This window comes from Neoarius graeffei, chromosome 23, assembly GCF_027579695.1.
Source record: "Neoarius graeffei isolate fNeoGra1 chromosome 23, fNeoGra1.pri, whole genome shotgun sequence".
NCBI lineage: Eukaryota > Metazoa > Chordata > Actinopteri > Siluriformes > Ariidae > Neoarius > Neoarius graeffei.
The window spans coordinates 32743069-32758410 of NC_083591.1; the positions used below are offsets into that span (position 1 = coordinate 32743069).

General features: G+C 41.2%; 1 protein-coding gene and 1 pseudogene across 1 annotated transcript in view; one reads left to right on the plus strand and one right to left on the minus strand.

Annotated features, from left to right (window-relative positions):
* Positions 1-15342, minus strand: part of LOC132871277 (MAM and LDL-receptor class A domain-containing protein 1-like) — a 43423-nt gene that overhangs the window by 5799 nt on the left and 22282 nt on the right. Inside the window, exons 17-28 of the mRNA XM_060905398.1 lie at positions 11980-12064; positions 10678-10911; positions 10189-10445; positions 9683-9767; positions 9037-9336; positions 8586-8842; positions 8226-8310; positions 6977-7210; positions 2925-3181; positions 2418-2504; positions 1770-2031; positions 1314-1570 (exon numbers count right to left, since the gene is read on the minus strand). Coding sequence (XP_060761381.1) covers positions 1314-1570; positions 1770-2031; positions 2418-2504; positions 2925-3181; positions 6977-7210; positions 8226-8310; positions 8586-8842; positions 9037-9336; positions 9683-9767; positions 10189-10445; positions 10678-10911; positions 11980-12064 — 2400 coding nt within the window. The remainder of the gene's footprint in view (positions 1-1313; positions 1571-1769; positions 2032-2417; positions 2505-2924; positions 3182-6976; positions 7211-8225; positions 8311-8585; positions 8843-9036; positions 9337-9682; positions 9768-10188; positions 10446-10677; positions 10912-11979; positions 12065-15342) is intronic.
* Positions 3641-6683, plus strand: LOC132871206 (uncharacterized; annotated as a pseudogene).

A 15342-nucleotide genomic window follows, 5' to 3' on the forward strand; every position in this document is an offset into this window, starting at 1 on the left:
CAACACACTCCAGCCTCATCTGCTTATCTCAAAGTTGAAGCAGATGAATGTGAACCCTTTTTTAATTAAATGGTATTTTCCTTTTTTAACCAACCGTAGTCAGTGTGTCAGAGTCAACAACACCCTCTCGGAAGCAACAATAGTTAGCACAGGTGCCCCACAGGGGTGTGTTAGCTCACCAGTCCTGTTCACGCTGTATACAAATGAATGCTCAAGCAGTCACCCTGGGAATTATGTTTTTAAATTTTCAGATGATACAGCCATCCTTAGCCTACTGCATAAAGACACATGTACTTCAGCCTATTTCTCAGAAATAGGAAACTTTGTGCAGTGGTGCAATGCTAACCATCTCATTTCAAACATCTCTAAGACTAAGGAGATGATCCTGGACCCCAGGTCTGTTGGGGACCACAGTCCTGTGGTCAGACATGACACACACATTAGTCAGGTCAGCACATGCAGGTACCTAGGAATTCACCTGGATAATACTTTTAGTTGGAAGGTACATGTTGAGAGTCTCTGTTGTCGAATACAGCAGAGACTATATTTCTTAGATAGATTCAGAGTGTTTGGTGTGGATCAGAGGATTATGTTTGTATTCTGTCAGGCGGTATTGGAGAGTTTGGTTAGATATGGGATATCAGTATGGTTTGGCAACCTCACTGTGCAACTGAAAAACAAGCTCAACCGTCTGATTCAAACTGCCATGAAGGTTATGGGTAGGAAGGATTACCAGTCCCTTCAAACTTTATATGATCAATCTGTTCTTAGGCAAGCTCAGAGGATATTGACTGACCCATCACATATTCTATATGCAGAGTATGAACTTTTGCCCTCAGGTAGACGATTTAGAGTTCCACACTGTAAACTGAACCGCTTTAGAAAGTCATTTGTGCCTACTTCCATCAAACTTTTAAATGATGCGGCCTGAGGCTGTGGTCACTGTGTAATGGTGCCATGGTGTTTACGGGAAGTGTGCATTTGGGGGGGCAGGCTGTTATGTGTTATGTATGCTGAGTTGTTTGTCTTGTGAGATTTTGATTGTTGGATTGATGCTGCCTGAGGCTGTAGTCACTGCAATGGTGCCATGGTGTTTATGGGAAGGTTGCAATCTTTGGGGAGGTGGGGGGGTTGTCTGTTTGTTTGTTATGTGTTATTTATATTGAGTTGTCTGTTTTGTAAGTTTTTTTGTTTTTTCTTATTGTTGAGCATTGTATGCAGTGCATGAGTCCAAGACAAATTTCCCTTTTGGCATAATAAAGTATATATCAATCAATATATCAATCAATCAATTAATATGTTGGTAACCTGACCATGAATTTGCCATGGGGCGTGATGTCCACTAGAGCCTGATGCCAGGTGTTCCCCTGGTTTTCTCTCTTTCTCCAGACCTCCTGAGCCACATTCCCATGCAATAGGTAGACACTCAGACCCATAGTCCAGCTGGAGCCGTATATGTGGTACCAGAATTGCAGACACTGGGGTTGGACATCAGAGCATTCCTCACTGAGGAGACGTGCTGTGTCTCCATGAGAAGCGCTGTCACCCTCAATATACAGGTAGTAACCAGCTGGTGATAGAGGATTAAAGAAAGAGGGGGAGCGATAGACATAAAATTTAGGTTCAGCATGAATTTACTGTGTTAAATACAATAGAAAAAAGCTTTTCGTTATACACAACTTGCTTCTGACTAACATTTATGCCCCACTTTGCTTGTAATGGAGTCACCTACTATGAGCGCTATACTGTATAAAAGGTACGATGCTAACCTCCTGTTGTGTGATCAAATGAGGGACCAGTCATTGATGTAGGGGTGGAGCCTTGTTGTCTCGTCCAGTCAAAAACATCAGTCAATAACTGAGTCCATGTGCACAAATTATAGTCAAAACTGCAGTTCATTCTGCAACCAGGTGAGAACTTAGATTTCACTGGTACAGGGATGTTTCTCTGAACAGGTGCAATTCGGGTGTTTTTTGTAGATGGCTGTGGAAATGTAGTTGTGCTGCTGACTGTCGAGATTACTGTTGATATCTCAGGTAAAGTTAAAACAATTGGATCTTCCAGTAAACCTGTATAGCAAAAATATCATTAATATAACTACAACTGAAATAATTATAATATGATCTGTAGTTATTCTATATTTTGTCTTTGTAAATCTTATAAATGACATGTCATAGAAGTTTATTTAAGCTGTTGAATTCCAATATAAATGTAACCAAGAAAAGTAATTTAGCACCATTAAAATTGAAAACAAAGATGATTAATAATAACGAAAAAAAAAAACTCCTGTTGTTGAGATTTGGATGAAGAATTCCTTTAATTTAATTAACAGAATACTTTAAGTGATTTGCTATTTATATCAATATTTTCTCGCTTGGATCTGTAAACTTGATCTAGTTTAGGATAAACACATAAACACCTGCACAGGGTCCTCTGTGTAAAGAGACGTCGTCCAGAGCAACATCTGACCGATCACTGTGACCTCTACGTCCTTCAAATAAAATCTACAAGCAAACCAAAATTGTTAGGTTCATTAATACCAGAGGTTTTTCATCAGGCAGTGTTTTTAGCTATCCCGAGGACCTAAGTGATAAGTAAAGACTTTCTCACTTATTCATTGCCTCTTGGTGGACATCTATGTCTTGTATCCTTATTTATAATTTTATTTGTGAAATTTTGAGTCTTAAAATATTCTCCACGCCGCTAACATTTCAGAATGTAAACATTTTAGTGTAGGATGTTTCAGTACCATATACAATAGTAGCGCAGCATTTTATTTTCTTAATTAACATTAATATTGTTTGGTACTTTTTTTTATTGGTGTTCTGTGTTCTGTTAACATTAATTGATAGACTAAGAGACACAGTACATGAATGTAAACAATTACCAGTGCCGTAATTAATAGCATTTCTGAACAGACTGACCCTGAATTTGCCATGGGGCGTGATGTCCACTAGAGCCTGATGCCAAACGTTCCCCTGGTTTTCTCTCTTTCTCCAGACCTCCTGAGCCACATTCCCATGCAACAGGTAGACACTCAGACCCATAGTCCAGCTGGAGCCATACATGTGGTACCAGAACTGTAGACACTGGGGTTGGACATCAGAGCATTCCTCACTGAGGAGACGTGCTGTGTCTCCATGAGCAGCACTGTCACCCTCAATGTACAGGTAGTAACCAGCTGGCAATTGAGAGGTGGAGGAAGAAGATGGTTTAGAGGTACTGATATAGAATTCATGATGCTTTTTAATATTATAGTCTAGATACAATAATGTTCCACATGAAATGGTAAATTATATAAATGAATTATATATATATATACACACACACCCAGGAGATCCTGAGAGGGGGGGTGGATGAGATCTCCAATCGGACAGACCAAACGTTGACGACCCATGCAAATGGACAGATGACGAATGTGACATGCATTTGCGGAAAGCTGTGCAAGAACCAGCGTGGCCTGAAAATCCATCAGACCAGAATGAAATGCTTGGAGCAGGAGATTGAGGTACAACGCACAGGTCCAGAACCTGGTGAGACACAGGAGGTGCCCGGCCAGGAGGCAAACCACAAAGCCCAGTCCCTCCACGTACCTGAGCCTCCCAATCCCAGCAGAGTAATTCCACAGCAGTGGATTAAGTGGCCCCCAGCCAGCAAGTGGAGTGAGTGGTTGGCGTTTGACCAGGATGTATCCAACATCATCCAAGCTACAGCCAAAGGAGATGTTGACAGCCGACTCCAATCGATGACCACCATCATCTTCAGCTATGCCTCAGAGAGATTTGGGCAGGTAGAGAAAGGAGGATCTAAGCCCACCTCCTACACAATGAATCGCAGGGCCACTAGGATACATCGCCTGTGCCAGGAGCTGCACACTCTGAAGAAGCAGTATAAGACTGCTGCTGATAAGGAGAAGCAACCTTTAACAGAGCTGAAAAACATCCTGCGGAAGAAGCTGATGACCCTTCGCAGAGCAGAGTGGCACCGGAGACGGGGAAGAGAGAGAGCGAGGAAGCAAGCTGCATTCATTGCCAATCCCTTTGGCTTTACAAAACAACTGCTTGGGGACAAGCACAGTGGCCGGCTTGAGTGCTCGATAGAGTAAGTGAATCGCTTCCTCCAGGACACAGTGTGCGATCCTCTGAGAGAACAAGACCTGGAACCCAACAAATCTCTCATCAGCCCCGCCCCTCCAACAACAGAGTTCAACCTGAAGGAGCCAAGCCTGAAAGAGGTCGAGCATATCATCAAGGCAGCTCGCTCAGCATCTGCTCCAGGCCCCAGTGGTATTCCCTATCTGGTTTACAAGCACTGTCCAGAGCTTCTACGGCACCTGTGGAAGATCCTGAAGGTGATTTGGAGAAGGGGAAAAGTCGCTGACCAGTGGAGGTGTGCTGAGGGAGTATGGATCCCCAAAGAGGAGAACTCGAAAAACATCAACCAGTTTCGGACCATCTCACTCCTGAGTGTTGAAGGGAAGGTGTTTTTCAGCATCGTCTCTCGGAGACTGACAGAGTTTCTCCTCAAGAACAACTACATCGACCCATCAGTGCAGAAGGGAGGGATCCCTGGAATACCCGGCTGTCTGGAGCATACTGGAGTCGTCATACAGCTGATTAGAGAGGCTCATGAGAACAGAGGCGACCTAGTGGTCTTGTGGTTGGACCTGACCAACACCTACGGGTCCATACCATATAAGCTGGTCGAGCTTGCATTGCGCCTCCATCATGTTCCCATTAAGATCAAGGACCTCATCTTGGATTACTACAATAATTTCAGGATGAGGGTCACTTCTGGGTCAGAAACATCAGACTGGCATCACATTGGGAAAGGAATAATAACAGGCTGTACCATCTCTGTTATCCTTTTCGCGCTAGCCATGAACATGGTGGTCAAGTCAGACGAGGTGGAATGCAGAGGGCCCCTGACTAAGTCAGGTGTACGGCAGCCCCCGATCAGGGCCTACATGGATGACCTGACCATCACTACAACATCGGTCCCAGGGTGCAGGTGGATCCTGCAAGGGCTCGAGAGACTCATTACCTGGGCAAGAATGAGTTTCAAGCCCTCCAAGTCAAGATCGATGGTGCTGAAGAAAGGGAAAGTGATTGACAAGTTCCGGTTTTCCATCTCAGGAACTGTCATTCCAACCATCACAGAGCAACCTGTCAAGAGTTTGGGGAAACTCTTCGACTCTAGCCTGAAAGACTCAGCTGCCATCCAGAAGTCCAGCATGGAACCTGGAACCTGGGTCACCAAGGTTGACAAGTCTGGTTTGCCTGGTAGATTTAAAGCCTGGATCTATCAGCATTCTATCTTGCCACGAATCCTCTGACCCATGCTGATCTATGCAGTCCCAATGACAGCAGTTGAGTCCCTAGAAAGGAAGATCAGTGGCTTTCTTTGAAAGTGGCTAGGCCTCCCATGCAGTCTCACCAGTGCGGGACTGTATGGGGCGAGTAACACTCTGCAGCTTCCTTTCAGCAGCCTCACCGAGGAGTTCATGGTGGTACGCACCAGAGAAGTCTTACAGTACAGGGACTCAAGGGACTGCAAGTTGTCAGCAGCTGGCATCAAGGTGAGGACAGGAAGGAAGTGGAAGGCTGGGAGAGCAGTGGAGGTGGCAGAGTCTCGCCTAAGACAGAAGGCACTGGTGGGCACCGTGGCAACAGGAAGAGCAGGCCTGGGTTACTACCAAAAGACCCTGATCAGCCAGACCCACGGTAAGGAGAGACACCACCTGATCCAGGAGGAGGTCCGAGCAAGCGTGGAGGAAGAGCGTGTGAGCAGGGCGGTGGGACTCTGGCAACAGGGAGCATGGACAAGGTGGGAGAGCGCACTACAGTGCAGGATCACCTGGACAAACATCTTGCAGGCAGACTTCCATCGGGTCCGTTTCCTAGTGCAAGCTGTCTATGATGCCCTGCTGAGCCCTGCGAACCTCCATGTCTGAGGAAAGAGTGAGACACCCTCCTGCCTTCTGTGCTCCGGTAGAGGCTCCTTAGAACATCTTCTCAGCTGCTGCCCAAAGGCCCTGGCTGATGGCCGCTACCGGTGGCACTATGACCAGGTGCTTAAGGCAGTTGCTGAAAGCTTAACCTCTGCCATCAGCTCCTGCAAGCACCATCATGCCCCAAAGAAGGCAGTCTCCTTCGTAAAAGCTGGAGAGAAACCCCGAACACGCCAACATATAAGAACAGGCCTCCTCCACACGGCAAATGACTGGCAGCTGCAGGCCAACCTGTGAAAGCAGCTGAGGTTTCCCCAACATGTGGCAGCAACAACTCTCCGTCCAGATGTGGTGATAACATCTGAGGCTTCAAAACACCTCATCATTCTGGAATGAACAGTTCCCTGGGAAGAGCGTCTTGAGGAGGCCAATGAGAGGAAAAGAGCCAAGTACCAGGAGCTGGTGGAGGAGTGCATGGAGAGAGGTTGGAGAACCTTCTACAAGCCCATAGAAGTCGGCTGTAGGTGTTTTGCAGGGTGCTCCCTCTGCAAAGTCTTGAGCTGCTTGGGCATTGTAGGAGCAGCTAAGAAGAGGACCATTGCATCCGCAAGCGAAGCCGCAGAGAAAGCCACACGGTGGCTTTGGATTAAAAGGGGTGATCCATGGACTGCTACTGGGATGCAAGTCGGGGCTTGATCAACCCTGGCTGGGTCGCCTGGGTGAGGGTGTATGATATTGCGAGACCCGAAACACCCGAGGACCCCAGGATACATCACTGAGGATGCGTCCCAGTGCATCCATGAGGTGTTTCTAGCATAGTATATATATATGTGTGTATATGTGTGTATATGTGTGTGTGTGTGTGTGTGTGTGTGTGTGTGTGTGTGTAGATGTATGTGGTCTGTGTGTATATATATATATACACACATACACACACACACACACACACATACCAGATATATCTATATATATTTTAATACATACTCTTTCATAATTCAAAGTTATTACATAAATGAGGATGCTTACTTCCTGTTGTGTGATCAGATGGGGGGCCAGTCATTGCTGTAGATGTGGGACCACTGTGTCTTGTCCAGTCAAAAACATCAGTCGCTAACTGACTCCATGTGCACAGGCTGTTGTCAAAGTTGCAGTTGAATGTGCACACAAGTGATGACGCAGATTTTGTAGCTGCACTGGTGACTGTAGGGATTAGTGTTGGCTTTCCAGGTATGGGTGAAACAGTCGGATGCTTTATTAAATCTATAAAATGATATGATATAACATGTTCAACAAAATGATAGGAAATATCAAAATAAAAATTATTTGATACAGAATAAAAAAGCCATTTTAGCAAGTGAAAGTATTTTGAATATATTCTTATTCATGTAGTATTTCTAATTACATGATTACAGTCAATAAAATATAAGGTTATGAAACCTATTTCTGGACTTTATTTATTTACTTACAAACTAATTTCAAGGCTTAAATTTCTTATTCTATTTGCAGATATTTTTGCTTAAATTGTAAAAATAAATGCTTCGAATGAAAATTGTATGCCAGCACAACATGACTATTATCTGGAAATATGTTTTAATAATCTAATATTTGGTTTGTTGTAATCATATAACAAAGAAAAAAAACTGACTAATTTCAAAACATTTTCACATGCTTAGATGTCATTTTTTTTGTTGTGTCTTCAGCTTTATTTTTACTACCAGTTAGTTTTTGTCAGTTATGTCATATTATACCAATTCCAGGTAATTTAATTCAAACAGGTGACACAATGCATGTTGAAAATAATAATTTAACAAGCACTAATAGATGAAAACAGCAAAAATAAATAACTAATGAGAAAATGTGGTTCCAATTTTTATATATTTTTTCATACGTAATGAAGTAATTCTAAAAACGTAACATTGCTTTGCATTGTCGTTATGGTTGAACCCTTGAAGTTATTGCAAATCTACATACAATCTACGTACATAGTTAATGCAAATCCACATATAACCATGCAAAACAAAACAAAAAAACAAACAAAAAAGCAAAAAGCTCTCTCACATAGAAAATATTCCAAATAATATCTTTTTAGAAAGCTGGGATAGATAACTGGTCAAATAACCCTTGGGGAACGCTTCTTCTATGAGTCCAGTAATTGCAAATTTATTATCATCTACAACCTAACATAAAAACTTTAAGTGACTTGTATCTATGAAGCCTTTATTGGGTTTAAGCCCAATCTTGAACATTGATATGGTTTGCATGAATTAAAAAGCACCTGCACAGGATCCTTTGTGCATAGAAATATCATCCAGAGCAACATCGGACCGAGCATTATCTCCTCTGCGTCCTTCAAATAAAATCTAAAAAGAAGACAATTTTTTTTGGTTTACTGATGTCAGTGCATGTTAAACAGACAAAACTAATCAGTTATCTGTATGAATTTAACAATATGTAAGATTTCCCTTGTCTGTTCTTCTAAGGGACAGGATTGACATTTTACTTAACTCTCCAATCTTTATTAATGATATATCAAAACAATTTCAGCATACCGTAGACCCTTACAAAAGTGTTAATTTGAAAGATAGAACAAACAGTAATACAAAAATGATTGCAATTAATATGCTGGTAACCTGACCATGAATTTGCCATGGGGCGTGATGTCCACTAGAGCCTGATGCCAGGTGTTCCCCTGGTTTTCTCTCTTTCTCCAGACCTCCTGAGCCACATTCCCATGCAATAGGTAGACACTCAGACCCATAGTCCAGCTGGAGCCGTATATGTGGTACCAGAATTGCAGACACTGGGGTTGGACATCAGAGCATTCCTCACTGAGGAGACGTGCTGTGTCTCCATGAGAAGCGCTGTCACCCTCAATATACAGGTAATAACCAGCTGGTGATAGAGGATTAAAGAAAGAGGAGGAGCAATAGACATAAAATTTAGGTTCAGCATGAATTTACTGTGTTAAATACAATAGAAAAAAGCTTTTCATTATACACAACTTGCTTCTGACTAACATTTGTGCCCCACTTTGCTTGTAATGGAGTCACCTACTATGAGCACTATATAAAAGGTACGATGCTAACCTCCTGTTGTGTGATCAAATGAGGGACCAGTCATTGATGTAGGGGTGGAGCCTTGTTGTCTCGTCCAGTCAAAAACATCAGTCAATAACTGAGTCCATGTGCACAAATTATAGTCAAAACTGCAGTTCATTCTGCAACCAGGTGAGAAATTAGATTTCACTGGTACAGGGATGTTTCTTTGAACAGGTGCAATTCGGGTGTTTTTTGTAGATGGCTGTGGAGATGTAGTTGTGCTGCTGACTGTCGAGATTACTGTTGATATCTCAGGTAAAGTTAAAACAATTGGATCTTCCAGTAAACCTGTATAGCAAAAATATCATTAATATAAATACAACTGAAATAATTATAATATGAGCTGTAGTTATTCTATATTTTGTCTTTGTAAATCTTATAAATGACACGTCATAGAAGTTTATTTAAGATGTTGAATTCCAATATAAATGTAACCAAGAAAAGTAATTTAGCACCATTAAAATTGAAAACAAAGATGATTAATAATAATGAAAAAACCTCCTGTTGTTGAGATTTGGATGAAGAATTCCTTTAATTTAATTAACAGAATACTTTAAGTGATTTGCTATTTATATCAATCTTTTCCTGCTTGGATCTGTAAACTTGATCTAGTTTAGGGTAAACACATAAGCACCTGCACAGGGTCCTCTGTGTAAAGAGACGTCATCCAGAGCAACATCTGACCGATCACTGTGACCTCTACGTCCTTCAAATAAAATCTACAAGCAAACCAAAATTGTTAGGTTCATTAATACCAGAGGTTTTTCATCAGGCAGTGTTTTTAGCTATCCCGAGGACCTAAGTGATAAGTAAAGACTTTCTCACTTATTCATTGCCTCTTGGTGGACATCTATGTCTTGTATCCTTATTTATAATTTTATTTGAGAAATTTTGAGTCTTAAAATATTCTCCATGCCTCTAACATTTCAGAATGTAAACATTTTAGTGTAGGATGTTTCAGTACCATATACAATAGTAGCGCATTATTTTATTTTCTTAATTAACATTAATATTGTTTGGTACTTTTTTTCTATTGATGTTCTGTGTTCTGTTAACATTAATTGATAGACTAAGAGACACAGTACATGAATGTAAACAATTACCAGTGCCGTAATTAATAGCATTTCTGAACAGACTGACCCTGAATTTGCCATGGGGCGTGATGTCCACTAGAGCCTGATGCCAAACGTTCCCCTGGTTTTCTCTCTTTCTCCAGACCTCCTGAGCCACATTCCCATGCAACAGGTAGACACTCAGACCCATAGTCCAGCTGGAGCCGTACATGTGGTACCAGAACTGTAGACACTGGGGTTGGACATCAGAGCATTCCTCACTGAGGAGACGTGCTGTGTCTCCATGAGCAGCACTGTCACCCTCAATGTACAGGTAGTAACCAGCTGGCAATTGAGAGGTGGAGGAAGAAGATGGTTTAGAGGTACTGATATAGAATTCATGATGCTTTTTAATATTATAGTCTACCGTAGATACAATAATGTTCCACGTGAAATGGTAAATGAATGTCTTCATATATATATATATATATATATATATATATATATATATATATACACATTTTAATACATACTCTTTTTCATAATTCAAAGTTATTATATAAATGAGGATGCTTACTTCCTGTTGTGTGATCAGATGGGGGGCCAGTCATTGCTGTAGATGTGGGACCACTGTGTCTTGTCCAGTCAAAAACATCAGTCGCTAACTGACTCCATGTGCACAGGCTGTTGTCAAAGTTGCAGTTGAATGTGCACACAAGTGATGACACAGATTTTGTAGTTGCACTGGTGACTGTAGGGATTAGTGTTTGCTTTCCAGGTATGGGTGAAACAGTCGGATGCTTTATTAAATCTATAAAATGATATGATATGTTCACCAAAATGATAGGAAATATCAAAATAAAAATTGTTATTTGATACAGAATAAAAAAGCCATTTTAGCAAGTGAAAGTATTTTGAATATATTCTTATTCATGTAGTATTTCTAATTACCTGATTACAGTCAATAAAATATAAGGTTATGAAACCTATTTCTGGACTTTATTTATTTATTTACTTACAAACTAATTTCAAGGCTTAAATTTCTTATTCTATTTGCAGATATTTTTGCTTACATTGTAAAAATAAATGCTTCCAACTAAAATTGTATGCCAGCACAACATGACTATTATCTGGAAATATGTTTTAATAATCTAATATTTGGTTTGTTGCAATCATATAACAGAGAAAAAAAATGTGACTATTTTCAAAACATTTTCACATGCTTAGATGTCATTTTTTATTGTTGTGTCTTCAGCATTATTTTTTACTATCAATTATTTTTTGTCAGTTTTGTCATATTATACCAATTCCATGTAATTTAATTTAAACAGGTGACACAATGCATGTTGAAAATAATAATTTAACAAGCACTAATAGATGAAAACAGCAAAAATAAATAACTAATGAGAAAATGTGGTTCCAATTTTTATATATTTTTTTCATACCTAATGAACTAATTCTAAAAACGTAACATTGCTTTGCATTGTCGTTATGGTTGAACCCTTGAAGTTATTGCAAATCTACATACAACCTACATACATAGTTAATCCAAATCCACATATACTGTAACCATGCAAAACAAAGAAACAAAGAAACCCCAAACAAACAAACAAACAAACAAAAAAAAGCAAAAATCTCTCTCACATAGAAAATATTCCAAATAATATCTTTTTAGAAAGCTGGGATAGATAACTGGTCAAATAACCCTTGGGGAACGCTTCTTCTATGAGTCCAGTTATTGCAAATTTATTATCATCTACAACCTAACATAAAAACTTCAAGTGACTTGTTGTATCTATGAAGCCTTTATTGGGTTTAAGCCCAATCTTGAACATTGATATGGTATGGTTTGCTTGTATTAAAAAAGAAAAAAAAGCACCTGCACAGGATCCTTTGTGTATAGAAATATCATCCAGAGCAACATCAGACCGAGCATTGTCTCCTCTGCGTCCTTCAAATAAAATCTAAAAACAAGACAATTTTTTTTTGGTTTACTGATGTCAGTGCTTGTTAAACAGACAAAACTAATTAGTTATCTGTATGAATTTAACAATATGTAAGATGTCCCTTGTCTGTTCTTCTAAGGGACAGGATTGACATTTAACTTAACTCTCCAATCGTTATTAATGATGTATCAAAACAATTTCAGCATACCGTAGACCCTTACAAAAGTGTTAATTTGAAAGATAGAACAAACAGAAATACAATCAATGATTGCAATTACATCTTAATATGTGCAGTGTATGTCCCTCCCGGTGGAAATGCGGCGAGAGCTGCGAGCAAAATAGCTGATTGTTTTAACCAGCAATTGCAACGTTCGCCTGGAGCCCCATCTTCATTTTAGGGGATCTCAACCACTGTAGATTGGAAATAACCCTATCTGGCTTTGAACAATATGTAACACGTAAAACACGGGATGGCAGAGTTTTAGATACATGCTATGGAAATATTAAAAATGCTTATATCTCCAAATTAACCTCTCCCCTGTCAAACTCTGATCATAATACTGTACAGCTCATACCCATCTACAAGACTGTTCTGAAAAGGAATAAGCCACAAATTAAAAGAGTGGCCATATGGGATACAGACAGTATAGAGACACTTAAAGCATCCCTGCTTTGCATAGACTGGGACTTATTCCATAACTTGGAGTTGGATGTGGCTGTGGACACAATAACGGACTACATACAGTTCTGTGTTGACTGTGCTGTCATCAAAAAGGACATTCTAGTTTAGCCCAACAACAAGCCATATATAACAAATGATGTGGAGAACTGTATAAACAGGAAAAAGATAGCTTTCATGAATAATGATAAGGCAGGGGTGAAGGTAGTGCAATAGGAGCTTAATCAGATGCTCAGGGATGCCAGACGGCATCACAAGGACATTTTAGAAAATCATTTTATGTCAATGGACTCTAGAAAGATGTGGCACTCTGTGAAGGTCATAACTAATATGAATACAACCAGGAAATGCATGTTTTCTGATAATGATCTGGACAAAGCAAATTAATTAAATGGGTTTTTCTCAAGGTTTGAAATTTGTAACTTTTTAGAGGAAGGTGAAAACTTAATAGACAATATTTCTACCGATCCTGGGTGTAGGATTGTAGTTGACCCTCAGCGGGATTCAGTCAATTTTTAAACACAGACGTAGTAAAAAAGCCACAGGCCCAGATGGCATCTCTGCGATGCTCTTAAAGGCATGCGCAGAAGAGCTCACTCCAGTGTGGTGTCCCATTTTTCAGAAATCTGTGGACTTACATACTGTCCCCACCCTCTGGAAAAAAATCAATCTTAGTGCCAATAGCCAAAAAGAATTGTCCAACTGAAAATAACTCTTTAGACCGGTGGCATTGACTTCTACAGTCATGAAATGTTTTGAAAAATACATGGTGTCGATGCTCAAGCTTGGGGTTAATCCTAGAGTAGAGTAGAGTAACTTTATTTATCCCCAGAGGGAAATTAAAGTGTCAAGTAGCTTACACAAATGTACAAAAAACACATATTAAAATACAGAGAGGGAAGAAATTACACTAGATCAACATTACACTAAATTACACCAAATCAACACTAAATTTCACTAATTCAACAAAGAGCAAAAACAAAAACTTCTGGTATGGTGCAAAGAAAGTTATTAAAGGGAAACATTAAGTGAACAAATAACAAGTGAACAAATAGCAAGTGTCAGCCATGATAGGGGGGATGCTTCTCAATTGTCACAATAAAAAGTCCAGTGAAGAAAGTATTGCACAGTCAAAAAAAAAACCCACACAGCACACACACCCCCACACTCACGCCCCCCCCCCCCCCCCACACACACACACACACACAGGGATTACAGTGAACAAGAACAGACTTATCAATTTTCACAGTGAGAAATCCAGTGAAAAGTGTATTGCACAGTACACACACACACACACACACACACACACACACACACACACACACACACACACACACAAGCATAGAAGCCTGGAATAAATGGAGGACATGGGTGTTAGGCAGTCCAGTCCCCAATGATGATGTCCTTGTTATCCTTCTGTGTGCTATTGAACAGTTGAATGGCCCGTGGGACAAAGGACCTCCGTAGCCTGTCTGTCCTGGATGAGGGGGCACGGAATCTGTGGCTAAAAAGACTCATTTGGTTGGTGAAAATGGTGTGAAGGGGGTGGTTTGGATTGTCCATTACAGAATCCAGTTTGTTCAGAGTTCTGTTCTCTGCTGTTGAGGTGAGGGTCTCTAGCTCCATGCCCACCACTGAACCTGCCTTCCTCACCAATCTGTCCAGGCGTCCAGCGTCCCTCCTCCTAATGCTACCACCCCAGCATGCCACAGCGTAGAAGAGCACGCTGGCCATGACAGACTGGTAAAACATCAGCAGAAGTCGGTTGCAGACATTGAAGGACCTCAGCCTCCTGAGGAAGTAGAGTCTGCTTTGGCCCTTCTTGTAGAGTGCCTCGGAGTTTGTAGACCAGTCCAGCTTATTGTCTAGGTGCACCCCCAAGTACTTGTAAGTGGAGACAATCTCCACATTCTCTCCCTCAATAGAGACCGGCACCACAGGCGGGGTGGATCTCCTGAAATCCACCACCATTTCCTTGGTTTTGGTGGTGTTCAGGTGCAGCTGATTGGTCCGGCACCATCCCACAAAGTCCTCCACCAGACCCCTGTACTCCTCTTCCTGACCCTCCTTGATACAACCAACAATTGCAGTGTCATCTGAAAACTTCTGCATGTGGCATATCGCAGAGTTGTAGCTGAAATCAGTTGTGTACAGAGTGAAGAGCACCGGGGAGAGCACCGTTCCTTGTGGCGCTCCTATGCTGCTGACCACCGTCTCAGATGTAATGCCTCCCAGTCTAACAAACTGGGGCCGCTCGGTGAGGTAGTCTGTGATCCAGGTTACCAGGCCAGGCTCCACTCCCATCTGCACCAGTTTATCTCTCAGCAGCAGTGGTTGGATGGTGTTGAAAGCACTGGAGAAGTCAAAAAACATGATTCTCACAGCACATCCACCCTTGTCCAAGTGAGAGTGCACCCTGTGAAGAAGATACAGAATAGCATCCTCCACTCCTACGTTCTCTTGGTAGGCAAACTGCAGAGGATCCAGTGCATGTTGTACCTGGGGTTTGAGATGGTTGTGCAGCAGCACACGTTCTAATGTTTTCATTAGGTGAGAGGTGAGGGCAACCGGTCTGTAATCATTGAGTTCTTTGGGATGTGCTTTCTTTGGGATCGGT